This window comes from Alligator sinensis, unplaced genomic scaffold (genome assembly GCF_000455745.1).
Source record: "Alligator sinensis unplaced genomic scaffold, ASM45574v1 scaffold271_1, whole genome shotgun sequence".
NCBI classification, from domain to species: domain Eukaryota; kingdom Metazoa; phylum Chordata; order Crocodylia; family Alligatoridae; genus Alligator; species Alligator sinensis.
In genome coordinates this window covers 508798-527664 of record NW_005842633.1, presented here as the reverse complement: position 1 = coordinate 527664, position 18867 = coordinate 508798, and the positions used below count along the sequence as shown (strand labels likewise).

The 18867-nt window shown below is 38.0% G+C and overlaps 1 protein-coding gene across 4 annotated transcripts in view; it reads left to right on the top strand.

The window, feature by feature from the left end:
- CDH10 (cadherin 10) overlaps positions 1-18867 on the top strand; it is a 164573-nt gene that overhangs the window by 99624 nt on the left and 46082 nt on the right. For all 4 annotated transcript variants that reach the window (XM_014524585.2, XM_014524584.2, XM_006033441.3 and 1 more), the window contains 3 exons: positions 8103-8222; positions 8618-8785; positions 16180-16367. In XM_014524585.2, the coding sequence (XP_014380071.1) occupies positions 8103-8222; positions 8618-8785; positions 16180-16367 (476 nt within the window). The remainder of the gene's footprint in view (positions 1-8102; positions 8223-8617; positions 8786-16179; positions 16368-18867) is intronic.

The following is an 18867-nucleotide window of genomic DNA, read 5'->3' as shown; positions in this document are numbered from 1 at the left end:
CTGCACATCTGTCAGCACCCATATTGCTCTCCACTAAGCAGTAGATGATAGCTAGTCCATTTCTGCCTTGGGCTGTGATACTAGATAAATGTGTCATATAGTTCCCCTGTCATCTTCTGTCTCTTGTTCATAATCCTTAAGTCCTTTGTTATCTTGTTCATTTTTCCTAAATCCTTCTCTAGGTGAAGATGAATGAGCTATCTTCAGGATCCTGCATTTGGGTAAATAGCCCAGTAAGGCAGCCTGCTGTCCTTGAGCTCGTTGTATGGATTACTCTAAATATCTTCTCCCTTTCTGTGTTATTTCCTTATTCTGTCCTCCCAGAAAACAAACAAAGAAACAAATCTCTCAGGATTTTCTTCCAGCTGTGTTCTTTGCTAGTGTTTCTTCCTTTCCTTTTCATTTTGTTGGGGTTTCTTTGAACAGCTCCAGTCTGCCCATGCTTTCCAACCATAAAAAGATATATAGATATAGACATATAGCCCATATCTTCAGGGTTTAGCAACTTTTTCTATGCATTGCTTAGTCTGTGATTTTCTCAGCATCTCTGATAGCTGTCATCCTTCCTGGTTGGTCTTCTATCCCTCTAATCTCTCCCACCCTCTTGCATTATGGATATCAATGCACTTCATACAAGTGTAGCCTCCCTCTGGGCTCACATCCGATCTACAGCTTGGGCATCCCACAGTTAGCCTGTCATCTTTACATACAGTTTTCCTTTTGTCTTTCCCTTCAGTAGTCCAGTAGAGAGTATTTATAGCTACAACTGCTCTGCTTGTTCTCCAGGTTCACTCCCTCATTAGTACTGTATGTCCCCTTTTCCCACTGCTAGATCCTCTCTCTTCTACCATGGAAATCATTTATTTCTGTAGCACTCTCTTCTTATTTAAGTCAATTGTTGTGCTAACACTTTGGATGTTTTTCTTTTCTGACCTTTCTTCCTTTTCCTAATTTCCCAACAAAACCTCCCTGCATCTGCTGAGTTCATCTCAGAATGGCAGGTCTTAATGGCTTTTATACTTGCATTACATCTTCACCTTTCTAAATAAATGCATTCTCAGTCCACTCACTACACACCAAATTAAAAGTAAAAAAGTATCATGAAGCAATTATTGTTCTTGTTTTCTCCCTCAAGAGACTGATTTAGGAGACACTGATCTCTAGTGCTTGTTTTTTTTCCAGTTTCCTTTTGCTGATTTATAGGAAGGTCCATTTGCCTGGAGCTCGTTTCTGATGTTGCTTTCCCGATACATGTTGTCCCTGAGTTTTTCTGCCTTATGTCCTCAAGTCTGAAACCGTAAACTGTTCTTTCCCCTCATTTTCTCTAGAAGCAGCAGATAGATTTTGCTTATTTCAACATCTTATTTGTAGAGGCAGTTTAGTGTGAAGGGAATTGTGTAGTAAAAACACATAACAGGGAGTTAAAAGGTAAGAGTCCTCACCTGAACTCTGCTATAGATTTTCTGTATGATTGTGTTCTACTTCATTTTCCCTTGTGATACTTATTTAGATAGGGTTCTACCTCATAAATATGTTAAGAAGTTTAAGTCATTAATATTTGTAAAGGTTTCCTTTAAGATGCTTATAGAAAAGGGACTAAAAGGGTAAAGTGTATTAATTGTTTGTATAACCTAAGTGAACCTTTAGGAATATTCAAGAATTATAATTCCAGTTATTAGATCTGCAAAAATGTGATAACTGCTTGTTTATTCCTAAATGCTTAAGTTAGATACTGGGGGCTTGATTCACCACTGTATAACTTCAGTTTATACCACCATAATATCAGGAAGAAGGCAGATGACTTAAGAATGCCACAGCAAAATCTCTACTCATAAAATTAGGGGTTATATCAGGGTGAAACTGAATTAATATAATAATCCTAAATTATATGGTCTGTGCCAGTTTCCCAGTACATTACAACTGCTCTACACTATTCAAAAAGTAGCTGGAGTATATTGAATTGATGATGCCTTATGCTACTATAGAATGAGAGACAGGGCTCTACAGTTTAAGGGCCAACATCTTTATTAGGAGCTATATCTGTATATCCACAGAGTAGAATTTAACTGTAAGTCTGCATGCTGTAATGGATTTATATTTCCTTCTTCACAAGTTAAGTATCCTGGCATTGACACACTTTTCATTTTCATCAATTTTCCATTGATGTAATCTCACATATTTGATTGATAGTCCTGATTTATGTTAATCTAAGTGAGAGTGAAATCAGAACATTTTATTTCAGTAACTATATGTAGATAGTCAGGTATATGAAATAATATAAAACACATGAGAACTTTACAAACACAACCTATGCCTGGGAGTCCCATGCCTGACTCCATTTGAAAAAATAGAAATATTAAGAGAAAATATTGTGCAAATCTGACAAATTTGTTTGAGCATTTTTCAACACACTATGGAATTATGTAACAAAAGAGAAGCAAAAAGGGTGCAGTTGTTTTCTGTGTTTTCAGAAAAGCTTTTGATATTTTTTCATACAAAAGACTGAGCTATAAAGATTTGGTTTACTTTGCATGGTACATGGGAGAGCTGTTGAAATGGATTAACAATTGGCTACCAAGTGAGAAGTAAACAGTTTCTTGAAAGATAGCAATGTAATATACAGAAAGATAATGATATAGGTCGTGTTGTAAGGGTCAGTTAAGGCTTATTTTCACATACTTTAAATGGCCCAGCAAAGGGTTTTGTTTCAGCAATGGATGCAGGTACAGGTGAAATAGAAAGGAAGCAGCTAATGCATTCAGTGTGATTTGAATAATTTAGTTTTCTTGGTTGATTAGCTGCTCATGCAATTCAGCATAGCAAAATAGAAAGTAATGAGGCTTCAGTGATCAATCAGTTGAGTTGAGCTGATCAAATTATTCCTTGGGAATGCATTATCTGACTAATTTAGTCCTTTTTGTTCATTTATGGTCATATTCCGTACTGCAGGTTACACAGTTTCTGGACTCAGTATGGGTACATAGGGAGGGTACAAGGAGCTGTGTTTGTTTTTGTGTTCTCTTCCCTTCAATTCCTATGCAAAGTCCTGACAGAGGAGTTAATTCTAGTGCTGAAGATTGTGCATATCTAAAAAATGTATCAAGTTCCTAGCTTTGCCTATACTACAACAGCATCTGGTTGGGGGCACAAAAAGCAAGCATTCAAAAGAATAATTCTTCCCCAAACTCCCTCTGAAAAATGTCGTGCTGCACTGCCCGTAAGATAGTATTATCCCTGACAGTACTATCTTATGGTGACATTAATTAGTTTACTGCAACCTAATAGCATTGTGCGTGTAGATGATGACCTTTTACTCAGCAGATAATTAGTCTGTTCCGCAGTTTAGCATGTATAGATGCAGCCATAGAGCTCAGTTCTGCTCCTGGTGACTTTAGTGTAAGGGAAAAGGCTATGCCACTACACTGGGGACACTTTCAACCATGTTCATTGCAAGTAGAAAGTAGGATAGTCAAAATAGTTTAATTGAAACTTAGTATGGCATAGCTCAACATGAAAAAGTTGCTTTTAGTCTGTGCACCTTAACAAAAAGAGGGGAGGAAGAACTTTTTTCAGGGAGGTCTGTTCTTATATTTAGATCACAAGCAATATTCAAGGATAGTTAGATTTTGGGTTCACAAGAGACCATTAGGGTTAGCCTGATTTCTTTTCTGAGGGGGCCTTAGGATTCCTCCCTTTTGATCAGTCATTGAGCCCAATATCTTGATTCTGATGACTGTTCTTGACTAAAGTTTATTTTCCAGGAAGAAATCCAGTCTCGATTTCTTCCTTTTATTTAATTTAATTATTTTATTGGCTTGCAAAATGCTGTTAACATCTAATCTAATAAGAAGTTATGAAGTAAAGTTAAAACAATAAATGTCTATTATTTAAAAGCCTCCACATTTTAAAAAATGTGGCAAAAACTTAAGAGGGCGCTTCCACTTTCTGTTTATGTTTTTTTTTAAGTTACTCTGTAATCTAAACAGCTGTTAATTATAGGGAAGAACATAATAGCAATTCTTCATGTTTTAGCTAATTTCTTCTCAGATGCAAGAAAGCATCGAGCATCAGCTTCTAGTCAGTGCAAAGCCTTGAAGAGGTGTGTAGCATATCCATACAACACTAAGAAAGAAAACAGAAAGAAAAACAGATGGTTTCACTGTAATATCACTCATATATCCATTAATTTAATTCTCCTATCAGCATACATATTACAAAGAAAAAAAATCATCTTGTAGAAAAAAGAAATATTATTTAATATCTGGAGTGTCTTATTACTCTTCAAAATTCAATCAGCTAATACTCAGAGATCCAGTTCTACTGAATATTTAGAAAAGTTAACATTTTTTTCCAATTCTTCCTCCAAATTATCCTCCAGGGAAGACACCAGAAAATATCTTTCTGGTTTAGAAAACAAGAACAAAAAGCCCTTTGCACCACATTTGACTTTCTTTTATAAATGTTGCTGATTGGTCTGCAAAGTAAATGTATAAAATAAGAACTATATATATCAATAATACTCTGCAATATAGCCCAGCTGTTAAAATTAAACTAGGAGGAATAATTGAGCTAATAAAATCTGTAAGTTCCTGCTTCAAAGGGGGAAATGGGCATTACCTTGAATGAGTTGGAAATTTAAAAATCTTTCTCTCCACTGAATAATATATTACACTATTATGATATATGCTCTGACCCTGCAAGTCCTTCTATTGTTCATAGAAAGTTGTACAAAGTTGTGCTGAAACCTTCATGAGTGAGTGGCAATTTATAATGTAGACTAAGACCTCAGTGCTTATTGGTAGTATATGTTAGGCCCACTTGTAAGTACACTTATTTTCAAGTGCACAGGGCACTGCACTTGCAAATGATAGAAGATAGAATATGTGCATAGAATGGGGGAGGGTATCTCAGACCTAAGGTGAGATCACTGTAATAAGTAGAAGAGTTAGCTATGCCTTTTCCATGAGACTTATCCCTTGTTTCTATTGAATGTAGCAATCATATTAATACAGTGATTTGCACTCATACGTTCTCTGTCTTTCAGTATCACATGCCACAATTCACAATGTAAACTCTTCATGATGAACCATAAAAGCTACCATACCACAGTTTGGTGTCTTCAGGTTGGGTCATGCATAATGAAAGTGTCAGGCCATACTTTCTGACCCAGGGAAAAAAACAATCCCTTAATATGTACGCTAAAATAATTCTAGTGTCATAAAAACCTGTTTATTTTGCAATGTTTGAATGCTGTCTGGCTATAATCAGCAAAGAATTTATGTATATGCTTAACTTATAGCAAGCTTGTTAGTCCCACTGACATTATGAGAACTATTCACATGCATAAAATTAAGCACATGCTTAAATGTCTTTCTGTACTGAGATCCAAATTTATAGCATCTTACAGGATGTAGCACCAACTGAAATAAAATGTAGTTGTTAGGCTCGTGTATCTGGCCAGGGCAATTTTAGTTAGAATCAATTGTTAAAGTAGCAGGTAACAAGTTTTGGAATCTGTCATCACAGGTTTTAGTATCCTATAGGCTAAAAATGAATGTTGCATTTGTCCCAATGGTCTGTTTTTGTCCCAGAATAGAAATGTCCCAAGACCGGTGGGTACACATATCACCCTTCTAATTAGGGGGCACCAACATGAGTGACATTTTGTCACGCGATCAGCCACTTAAAAGTGCTCTGCAGCCTTGCCCTTACAAAAATACATGACTGCAGAGCTTTTTTAAAGGGATCAATCCCATGATTAGTCCTTTTCCAAAGCAGAGCACCCTCAAAACTCCATTTTCAGAATGGGAGGCAGTGAAGGGAGTGGAAGGAGCTAATTCTGGGGGTTGCCCTGCCAGCACTGAAAGATGGAGCAGGGGCACTGCAATCCCCCAGAGGTAAGGGGGCTCCAGTCCACCCGAGCAACCTTTAGTGCTGGCTGGGCAACCCCCCAGAACGAGCTCCCTCCACTCCCTTCCCACATTCAGAAGACAGTGCCAGGGCTGGGAAGGAGGAGAGACAGGGCAAGGTGAGAGTGACTACAGACTGACAGTCGCTCTAAACTGCACCTTGATTCCCCAACCCCCTGGGACCCAACAGTGAATGTCTGTTGGATATGTAACTCATGGAGCTTACTGCAAAGTACCATGAGATACAGGAGGAAGCTGCACTTCTGTCTGCGCCCAGGGCTGAATGAGTGGATCAATGCACTGCTGCTTTTCTGCCATTGATTCAGTACAGCAATTCTGGGGATAACTGTTCAGATACACTTTGTGCTGTCTTGGGATAAACTGTTAGTACTCCTTATCCTGTAAAGCTTTTCTTGGAGAAAACAGACATGGACTTCTGAATTATTGCACTTTCTCCTGGGATAAAATGAGTTACCTCAGGACAAAAGTGATGTCTGTTTGTAACCATAGTGAATAATAGTGAAATTATTGCATTCAGTGGAGAGAACAGAATTGGGAAAACACAAAAGTATGAATGAGAAGGACTTCTGGTTTGTAAAAATGCTCATAATTGATTAAACGGGCACATATATATTTTTCTCTTTTTAATACCATCAGGCAGAGAAGCAAAAGCATATGTGTATACAGTTCATGAAGCTACTCCTCATCACTACAATGCCATTACAGTTCTATGCCAATAGGACATAGAACCTGTTTTGATGAAAAAATAAAATAAAAAAAAAGGATATTAGGTAGATTACTGAACTGAAATTTTGAAATGTTATTAAAGTTTAGAAGCTTTGCTATAATTTAGATGATAATGACATTTTACATTTTAGTGTTTTAGGAAGAAAACCTATGTTTTATGTAACACTGGCTGTTTGGTTTTGTTTTCGTTCTCATTTTTCCCTTTAGAGTAGAGAAAGTGTGCATAGTTAATGCTGTGTTTTTCCAGCGGCTATAAGTAAAGGTCTCATTAAACTATTCAATCATCTGTCCCTTTGATATTCCTGTATCTATAGTTTTATAACACATTGACATTATTGCACATAAAGATTTATGAGACGAGCTGACATGACTTAAACACAGATTCTTTTCATATTTAAAATGAACCCTGAAAGAAGCAGAGAAGAGATAACAATGCCTGTTAGAAATAAGAATAGTATAAAGGCAAGTTTCTGCTGCTGTTGTGGTTTCACTTAATAAGCTCTGAACAAATATGTAGATTTAAGTTTGCTAGGTTGGAGATACTTAGAGCCAGATCCTAACATTAAGGTCATGTGTAGACAAAGTGGGGGTCCTAAATTGAAGCAGTGGGTTTTAAAAAACACCGCTTCAATTTAGGGCTGATTAAACCCCCGGTCATGCACGCACACCGCTGACTTACCTGCTTCTCTGGCGGGGACGGGAGGACGAGCTGCCACTGGGCAGAGTGGTCCCTCAGCTGCAGGGGTGGGGTGTGGTGATGCCCTCTGTGGCAGCTGTGCCCTCACCCCCAGTGGCACGCTCCCAGAGGCACCTGGCTTGGGTGGTCCTAGGGGGCACTGCAGCCTTGGAGGGAAGCACCAGGCCACTACACAGCTCAGGCAGGCAGGCAGACTCAGCCAGGGAGTGGGTGGGGAGTGAGAGGGGAGGGGAAAGATCAGGCTCACTGCTTTTCTTGGGCACAGCTGCTTTTCCGGGCTGCTGCCAGGCTGCCTGCAGGGCTTCCTGCAGAGCCACGGAGCTGCACAGAAACTGGTGCTTCATTCTGCAACCATAGGGTCAGCAAACTAAACTCCTCAAAGGAATTTTACTTTGCTGCACCCCAAATCATTCAAGGTGCATTATGCCACTGAATTTCCTACAGTGGCTGGAATTAATGCTCAATACGCTGCCGAGGTGTGAAAACACTGAAATTATTAAAGTGGTTCAAAAGCATTTAGCCAGCTTTAAAGTGTCGTGCACACATGCCTATCATTTTGTCTACACACGGCCTAAGTGAATAAATATATTTTTGTAGTTGACCACAAGCTTATAAGGAGTTGAACAAACCAAAGTTTCAATGAAGCAGGCATCGTTGTCCATCTCAGTGGGTTTTACCTGACTGAAAACTAGTGCTTTTGCTCCTCCTTCTGGTACCATGCAGAACTAAGCTGAATTTGGATACTTCAGGTACTTCTGTGGTGCAAGTCACAGCCACTGATGCCGATGACCCTTCGTATGGAAACAGTGCCAGAGTCATCTACAGCATACTTCAAGGACAGCCATATTTTTCGGTGGAGCCAGAAACAGGTTAGGAAAATAGATATTGCTTTTATTCAACCTTGGGGGGTGGGTCCCTCCTATTCTGGAAAAATCCAAGAATGCAGAGCAAATTTATTTACAAAAAATACAAGCACTGAAAAACTGCAAGGTTTCTTATTTGCTGAAAATTAATAGCTTAAAAATACTTGTAACAAAGTAAAACACATGTATCTTTTATATTTTTGGTATAAATATTCATTTTTATAACTTTACATAAAATATATAAACTGTATTGATGAATATTTATGAAGATACAAAGATCACTGTTCTAGTAAATGCATATGGCAGAAATATATTTTACAGATCCATAGAAAAGTATGCATTGCATGGTACATGTCAAAAATGCAAAAATGGATAACACACACTTTCCTGTTTTCTTAAAGGCATTATCAGGACTGCTTTGCCAAACATGAACAGAGAAAACAGGGAGCAGTACCAAGTAGTTATCCAGGCAAAAGACATGGGAGGCCAGATGGGTGGATTATCAGGGACCACCACAGTGAACATCACATTGACTGATGTCAACGACAATCCACCTCGATTCCCCCAGAGTAAGTAATAGTCCTAAACTATAAGAACTGCAGAATAACAGAGTTAAGCAATCATCATCTGGTTTAATTTAAAGTAAATCTATATTATGGAGCATGCATGAACAAAAGGTTTATGTACTGAGCTATTCGCTGTTATTAGGGTAGAAAATTAAATGTTATAGAACTCCTTTTTTCTGGAAATCAGTTACATAGTCCAATACAGCAACAGAAAACCTGGACTACCTTTCAGGATTATTTGTGGGGAGTGAGGCATGGTCATAACAGCATTAGAGTAATTCTTTTTTTCCCATTACCTATAGCTTAAATTGTTTTCTAACTGGAAAATAAAACATAGTAATTATACTACTGTAAAAATACATATACTGTACTCCTGCTTAAACACTTAATCATAAAGACCGCAACTTGGTATGCACATTCCTTGAAGGAAATTCCATCTGTACTTGTATAGATAAGACACCATAAAGGCTGAGATGCAAACAGATTCCCAACATGAATGTAAATGAAATTTAACTTCATTGTTTTGGCAGCTTAAGCTTATCAAAGGACTTTATATTGCTTTTTAACCTTTTCTGATATGACTTCCAAGTCATAGCTTCATGCTAGAATATGAAATCATTATTAGCCTTTGTTTTTGTAATGGGAAATGTTGATATTCTTCCTTCTTCAAATTTGTTAGAGGTTAGTGCAGACTGAATCCTTATTCCATTAATGTTCTTTGTGGTAGGAGAGCTTGCATAGATAAATGTGATGTTATAGAGATGTATAGTACTTTTCTCATAGAATCTAATGTGAAAAAGAGAAAGGATGGAATGTATAAGGTGACTACATGTACATTTTCTTTGTTAACATCATAGGTACACACACACACACACACATATATATATAGGACTTTGTCTATTGGAGGGAAGAATGAGCCCTGCTGCTCTCAGCATTCTTGTGAACTACTGCAGGGAGCCATTTATGGGGCTATCTATACATAATGCACCAGTAGAAACTCTCACAGGCTGGCTTGAGCTGTTGCATTTAGGGTAGTGTATAGCAGCAATTACAGACTAGGTGCTTCTATGCTTCTGTTTAAATTTCCTTCAGAAGGAATCACACTATTGGTTCTGGGTGTCTGCATGGATTTTATAGAACTGTTACTATTGGATTCTTCACACAGTATTTATCTGACTGTTTAGTTTAATAATAATTTTATTGGCTTGAAGCTTGACCTATGTCCCAGAAGGCAAACTAGGCATTTTTCACATAGAACTGGATAAAGCCCTTGATCTCTAGCAATTTTCTACTGCATGACTCTGTTATTGGAAATTTGGCAATGGCTTTTTTTTGCCTTTCTCTTCTTCCCAATTACCTCCATATTTTGTGACACAGAAGTAAAACCAACCTGACATATCTTGTTGAAAACTTGCCACATTCTTGAAACTGCTGAAATGCCATTGATTTTTTAAAAAAATCATTAAATGTAATTTCAACTTTGCTAATAGTCATTAAAACAATCCCTGTCTTTATTACATGTTTCTGAGATTAATAAAATTGACAGAACCTAAGTAAAAAAAAATTAGCATTCTGAAGTTTGTCATATTAGTGAAACATACAGACTTTTATCAGGTTTGAGAGATGGATATAGTTGTCAGATTTAGAAATGTATTAGATAAACATTTATTTTCTGAAACAAGTGGAGATAATTCTGATACAAACTGTGTAGTGTTTGCTGCAGATATTTCAGGGAGCTGACTGCCATTAATAACAACTATCCTCAATTGCAGGCAAAGAATATTGGCTGCATCAATCCTTTGTGTTCACCCAGTCCTAGACTATGCAAGAGTTGGCCCAAACCCAACTTTTCTATTGCTGTTATTGTCATAAAGTGGAATAGCATTAGGAGCAGCTTGCATTAATATTGCTTGAGAGCCACAAAATACTAGATATGGCAAGTGTAAATTACCAATGTAGAGAAATGCCCACACCATAGCTATGGCCCTTCCTCAGATGTATGAAATGACAACAGAAAAAACTGCTTTAGGTTCCATGCCCCTGAGGATCATGATGTTCAGGGCAGATTCTTCAATGGCCAGCTAATGTGCTAGTGGGATCCTTTTGTGCCTATAGAATAGCATAGGTAACTCCATCATAGCCAAAAAAATGAAGACAACACAGAACAGTGCATTATGTCAAGCCTATTATGATTTGGGAATGGGTGCCTCTGGGCATGTCTACACCTGATGCTACATCACCATAGCAATGCTCTACGTAGCATCTGCAGGCAAAAACCAAGAAGCTGCAGCTACGTTGCTGTAGTGACACGCTCCCTCATTATAGTGTGTTGCTACAGCGATGTAGTGCCTAAAAATAACCATGTATGGAGTGCACAATGCAGTATGGGTCATTACTGTGCTGTCTTTAGTACTTCCAAAAGAAAGTATTAAATGACAGAGCAGTAACAATGGTGCCATAGTGTCATGTGCCCCCTGTGACAGTAAAGAGAATTAATTTATTCTAGATTAGTTACATATAGAAGACATATTGGTTAGAGAACTATGAAAAATTAAACGGATAATTTGGTTTTTAAAAATAAATTATTTTGATAATTTATTTAAATCTTCCATGACTTGCTCGTATTTGATGCTGGTCCATTACAGTTAATTAGGCCAACCCGCCCCCCACCCCCCCCCCATCCCGCCCCCCCCCCCCGCCAAATCTCTAATAAACTGATCAAATAAACTTGAAACATATTTGGTAGAGAACTGCTTTCAGAGGTATAGAAAATTCTACAGTTAGAACTTCAGCTTGTTTGGTTCAGTTGTGATTTGGACATGACTGATGATGATACCATACAAAATTGCAATTCCAGCAACACGTTCTGCAAAAGCAGCCTTTCGTAGAACTTTTAGAGAAACATAAACATTTTACAGATCCCTGGTCATTTTTCATGAGAGCTCAAGCACAGTTTCTCAAATGCTCCTCAGATGATTGGAAATATTTGTTTTGTACTTTTGCTGTCCTTAATTCTGATTACATTGAATTTATAAGTGTCACTAAGCAATTCCACCTCTGGTCCCAGTATGATATTTATTTTCAAGAATATCCCATGCAAATTCAGTAATTTTAGCTGGATCTATGTATCCACAACTGAATTTAGAAATCAATGAGACTTGTAACTTTTAATGGGATTTTTAATCCTAATCCCCTTAGGCTAAGTACAGAAGTCCAAAAAGCCCTTGGCAAAAGTGCTCTAACTTTTTGCATTTTACTTATACTCAAAGCAATATAAGTTAGAGAGGGAGCCAACTGAATAGACATTCACTGTTTGATGGGGATGGGGTCTCAGAGTCTGCCCACACTGACCGCTGGGGGTGCTCCCACATGCCTCCCAGGAGGCTTCCAGAGCAAACCCACTCCCCAGACCTGCTCCCTTGTCAGTTGGTGACTGTCAGCAGTGGTTGGGGAGAAATGAATTGGTGAAACATAGACTCCTGCCGTGAGCCCCCCCTACAACTTGATTACTGAGGTCTTGGCGGGACAGCCTGGGTCCATGTGGTGGCACTATTGCAGTGACACAGTTCCCAGAGCCCTTCCCCCACAGCCCATTCAGCCAAGCAGCAGTATACCGCAGCTGGGATGGGGCAATTGCCAGGAGAGAGACCCTGGACTTCTCTTGCAGCACCACCCCCTTATCCCAGCTGGGCTGTGCCATGCCATGGAACCAGGCAACTGCAGAGAGAGAAACTCTACTTCTCACATTTCCCCCATACCACGCTATGCATGGGGCTGGGATCAGAGGCTGTCATTGACGCACCAGAAGGCGGGGCTGGCTCAGCACTTGGGTAGGGCAAACGAGCTAAATTAACCCTTAATTGGATATGTCACAGATGTTCAACAAAGCACTATAACAGAAAGCACTTTAGATTAGTACACATCCATCCAGGGTTAATTTAGAGCAGGATCCACCATTTTTTAAAGCACTTTGTGCATGCTTAAAGTGCATTAAGTGTAACCTCTGTACCTAGCCTTAGACACTTAAGAGAACTACCCCCCTTCTTCTACAAAAGTAGCCATTATTTTTTCCTCATGGAATGTCCAAAAGCAGATAACTGATACCTCGAAATTGTTCAAAATTATTCAAGGTACTTTTGGCTTACAAAATCCTAAGTGTCCTAAGAGCCTGGGTCCAGATGAGCATGTCTGCCTTGCCACACACACATAGATGTTCTCCACGCAGCAAGGGAGTGCTTCCTGTGCATGTGCTGCTCCACTTGTTTTTCTGGAAAAAAAAAAACCAGGAGTGTACTCACAGGCAGTTAAAAAGGAGGCAACTATTGGTAGGTATAAAAAACTGAATATGTTTGGAAAGCCAGTGAAACTTATGCACCTTTCCCCCCATATCTTAAAACTCAAGATGTTTTTGGCTGAGTGTAGATACATCAAACAGTATTTGGATAATGTTCAAGAAGCAAGAGCTTATCATTTTATGGTGAAAAACAAGTCCAGACAACTGTCTGTGGCAAGGATACAAATATAGTTTAGTGTATAATCTATTTTGAGTACAATTATTAGTAGTATATTGTAAACTTTACATTTTTCTTTATATACATGCTACAACAGGATCTCTACAAATACATATGTCATTATAGTGATTTGGGGAAGAGGGTTCAAAAGAATCTGTAGCTTATGAGTCCAAGATCCATTTTCAAAAAAGATGAACTCATGGGTCTTTTGAAACTGGGGCTTTGGCTTCTAAATCACTTCAGTACTTGTGAAAAGTTTACCACTGGAGTACATAACCATGAAGGAATGCAAGGGAAAGTAAGGCAATTCCTTAATTTCCCTGGGCTGGCTAACTGTGCCTGGGTCTGGAAATGCAGGAGTAAGCAGACTTGACTTGTCTGGTATCTACCTTTCTCCAGAGTAGATGGACTGGGGAGAAGAGTACCTCATCTCTTCCCTTCTGATGTTACCATACTCCAAATAAATTGGACGTCACAGCTGCAAAGAACCTATATAAGCTAAGACCGTGATTCTCAAGCAGGGTGCCACAGCCCCTAGCTTGTCTTGAGATCCTTTCAAGGGTGTTGCAGGGTGACATACAATTTTAGCACTGTGTAGGGTATAAACATGAATACAAGATACATTCTGAAATTTCAAACAGAAACCCGGTGTCAAAAATATTCTGACATGTTGTGATGTTTCTGAGTTCTTTGCAACAGAAGAATTGTGCTATTATTTTTCTGTAGTAAAAAATTGAGTGAAAACTAAGAGCTGACATTTTCTAAGGGCTATTTTAAGTCCAAAAGTTTGAGAACAAGTAGTCTAAGGAAACATTTGAAATGGTTAAACTAAATATAATTAGACCATATAAAGTTTCACTGTAAAAAATTTCAATAGTCTGTCTTAAACATGGACATATATGAAAAATGAGAATGAATGTTGCTATGGTACCCTTAAATCTTCCCTTTCATGTGTACTGTCTCGTGAAATATTTTAGGACATATGGTCTTTCATCATCGTCTCACACACCACTGAGTAAATATTTATTTTGTGAATGTGAGCAGAAACTATTTTCCCTCCATTTTTCAACCATTAACAGATTATGGAGAGATTATGTACTAATGTAGCAAAGCATAAAGATTTAACGTTACAGAAAGGTAATGAAATGTCAGTTTTAATATGAGCTAAATCATTCAACTGAAAACACCAAAGTGAAGTAGTGTCAAGAAAACCTCATACTGATAAGGTAAACTTAAGTGTACTTTGGTAGCATAATACTGAGTTTACCACAGTAGATGTGGTAATGGTACATGCCCCCTAGCCCCAGAAAAAGAGAATTGTAAGCTAATTTAGGATTCTGTCTTCCCTTAACATTTGATAGACTTTCACAATCCAGATATAATCTAAACCTAATGTGTACTTTTATGAATGGCATTGGGGAAATAAGGTATAATAACTAGAATCGAGAAACTGCTTCTTAAAAATAAGAATGAACATGCAACTCAGTCTTAATTTCAAAACGATTGAGAGGCTTTCCTTAATATGGATCTCCTCAACATGAGTCCTTCTCTTCCTCTGCAAGCCAATAGTGTGACAGTGCTTCTACTATTTTGTTAGGAAACAGGAACAACCAACAAATGATCTGACTGGGTCTTCCTGTAGATTTCCTGGAAAGTTGTTAGTGGCTTCCCTAGTGGCTGCATATACACATTCAGTAATCTGAAAGAATTCTCCCAGGTTTGGTCACCTGGTAGAAAAACTTACCCAGAGCTGCATGTACAGACATTCAAGTACTGAGGCCCTGAAGAGTGGAGAGCTTGTACCAAGTAGGGAGCCCTGTGCACGTACCTGTGCATGCTCTGAAGGCTCCTTTAGTTCACCTGGTGACAGATGGCATCAGTGCACAGGGCATCACTATTTGGATGACCCAGATGGCTCATGATGAGCCTGTGTTTCCCTGCAACACAGTGTGGGGATTGTGAAGGGGGCATGTCCTGCTCCCTGCTAGAGCCATAAAGTCCAGGAAGCAACACATTGGGTGTGTCTATACAAGATGCTTACTGTGCAGTAGCCTAATAACACTGAAAAGTAGTGTGCTGTTAAAAAACTGTGATAATATGCTACTGCTCAGAGTTATTAAACTACTGCACAGTAAGCATCACAAAAAATCATGTGCCAGTGCTACAGCACAGTAACTAGTTCTTCATTAAGTAAACACTAAACTAAATGTGCAGTAACTACTGCACCATAATGAACATGTAGATGCACCCACTGTCTCCTTGAGGCAGAGGGCAGTGTGGTGCTGAAGAATTATTTTATCTCTGAGAGAAACCAGAGCATGTACATACATCTTCTTTCCCAAGTCCTGGGAGTGATTTAACCTCAGTTGTTCTGGGGTTATTTTTCTTATGGAGTAGCCATTTTTACTCTGGAAGAAAAAGTCTGAACATCTGTACACTTGTGGTTTCTCCTGAGAGAGCAGTGGCTCTCCCAGGAGACATGTACGAATCATTCACCTTTCAAGAGCTCAGTATTTAAAACACAGAAGGCTTTTGTAAACTGATTATAGGAATTTTAAAATAGGCCAATTATGTGTTTCAAAATGAAATGTCATGTTGTAATGATTCAATTTTTCCCATTCAGGTTTTTTATTAATAATGTCCTGTCTAAGCTTAAACAAGAAGCAAGTGGCAGAGAATAAGAATGTGCTCTCCTGGGTCCTAGTACTGTAATTTAAGCTTTACCTTCCTATAATTTTATGCCTCATTCACTGTCATCCTCTATATTAAAGGAAATGGGAGTCCTATAGAGAGATAATTAAACACAGTATAACAAAGCACTAGTTATATGTATGTACAATAAATATTCTTGTACATCTATTGACTTGTTCTGTTTCTTCTCCACAGACACTGTACATCTCCGCGTTCCCGAATCTTCCCCAGTTGGCACTGCCATAGGCAGTGTAAAAGCCACTGATGCAGACACTGGGAAAAATGCTGAAGTGGAATACAGAATTATTGATGGTGATGGGACTGATATGTTTGATATCATGACACAGAAGGACACGCAGGAAGGCATCATAACTTTGCGAAAGGTGTGTGTCATCACTAATAATCAATTAATGGTTTAGTTGTTAATCGTAAAAGTTTCTATACAGCTATAACTGAGAGATTGTCTTGTTCTTCTGCGTTTAGGACAGGATAAATCTTTTCTGGAGTATCACTAAGAGGATGATAGAGTTTTTAAAATTTTATTTCCACTGAAATATAGATGGACAAATATGTTGCCGCAAATTCTCTCCATGGTTTCTAATACAGATTTGTTTAACAGTCTACTAAAATGTTGGTTAAGTGCTAGAAATTGTTTAGAAGAAGATTACAGTTTTATACTATAGATAAAAATATAGCATCTAAAATAGTAATGTATAGTAATTCTTCAGTATTAACAGAGAATTTAGTACCATAGAGCAAAAAGCATCATGATCAGTAGCTGCCAGCTATGACTTAGTACCATGCAACATTCATAGATAGATAGAAGCAACTTAGGACCTAATTTTTTCTAAAAAAGGCTGAAGCAATTGTCTACCTAACTGTAGGAAGAGTGCTATGAATTTTGCAGTTTTTGTTCTGTGTTTTCTTGGGGAAAATGGTCAGACCTTCCTCGTTCAGTCTAGTTTTATAATCATATTGTCCAAACTTCCCAGTCTGTCTCACTGAACACGTTTTCCTCTGAGACACCAGAAACATTATGAATCTCGTACTTGGGAACCCAAAGTGGTTTCAGAGCACATAGAGTCATAATTGAATTACAACTATTTTATTTTAGTGAAACTGGGACTTTTTTTCCCTTTTACAAAAAAATAAGGTATAAGATAGGATATCATAGTGCAATTACACATCTTGTATTAAAAGATTATGAAACACTCTTCAATGTGCTTATTTTGTATTGGGAATAGATATAGCTTGTTTTAAAATAGATTATATGACAGAAGAGTAAATTTTTCCACTTGTTTAGGAAGTGCTTATGACCCCATTCTATTTTCTCTAAATATATCTGAATTACATAAGTATTCAGTGGGCACATCTACACAAGACGGTAACTGTGCAGTAGTCAAATAATACCACACAGTAGCGCATCACAGCACAGCTACTGCACAGTATTATAAGCCTACTGCACAGTAGCATCAGTGAAAAGGCTTTGCCAGTGCTACGGTACAGGAACTCTGGTTACTGCACAATTATTTAGTATTTGATTATACAAGTACTAAATAAATGTGTAGTAACCACTGTGCAGTAGCGTTTTGTGTATAAGTGCCCAGTGAAGAGTTAATAGAAACAAATTGAAACCTGCAGATTGCTTGTGAACAGTTGAATTTTCATTGGTTGTTAGTGTGAGAGTTTATTTCTGTTCTTTGACTCGACAACTGGAACTTTGTAAGCAGAAGAGTACAGTATGATGAAAACTATAATGGTTATCAGACAAAGTACCCTTTTTTGGTATTTCATTGTACCACTTAAGGTGCAGTGGCCTCATATCCCTACTGATCTCACCATGGAATTTTTCGATTTTCCCACTGCTAGACCAGGCCTAAGGCTCTTATCAATTATTGCTACACTGCAGATTCAGTTGAAATCAAGAACCTGCAATTCTATACTTTGAGAGTTTGACTGGTAGCGAGAATGTTCTTAACACCAAAGCTTTGTCTAGTTCAGTAATCAGAAGAAAGAATTATGGAGGAGGGAAAAGAGGACTTTAAAAAAACATTCTGCAAATACCTGTTTTAGCTCGTCTTTTCAACTCCTGGTTGGTAAATTAGCTAGTAATAATTTCTTCTCTCTTGCAGACGGCACATCATTATATATAACACAACACATATTTTTTTTCAGTTAAAGAGAAACTTCACTAATATGCTTTACTAACATGCTAAGGGCTTAGTGCTACATTAGTCAGTTTAAGATGAAAGCAAAATCAAATATAATTTTATTGGAATATGCACTAATTTGCTAGGTTATATATTAAGTTTGAAAAATATGAACTAGACAATAATAGTCAAAATGTATTGTTTCCTGAGTCTTGTCATCATTGTAGTTAAATGTATATCTCTTACTCAGGTTCACAAAACATTCTAATTTTTTTGAGCACCTTGACAGTTCCTTTAATACTTCAGTGTCAGTCATTTATACATCTGAGGTAGTATTACTGCACATGAGTTAAGTTTAACATAGCATTAACCTAGAGATAAAATCAGTCTGGAGGGCTGTGAAAAAGGAGGAGCACATTACTAGGGATAGCTAACAGACAGCAAAATTGCCAAAGAAAGGAGAACTTGGATAGCAGTACATCAAGACCATTAAAAAGGAGAGAGGGTCATTAACACTTTTGAAGTGATGAGAGATTAGCAGGCACCAGGTAAATTATAATGAATCATAAAGTCAATTGACTCTCTCAGTACTGCCTGAATAGACATACTACTGCCCCTCATAGACAGTATTAAAGTTTGAGTGGAGCAGGAATCAAAAGGGGTGCAACTACACCACTGCACCCTCCTCCCGCCCAACACTTCTATATCATCTCGTGCCCCCAATTCTTCTTTT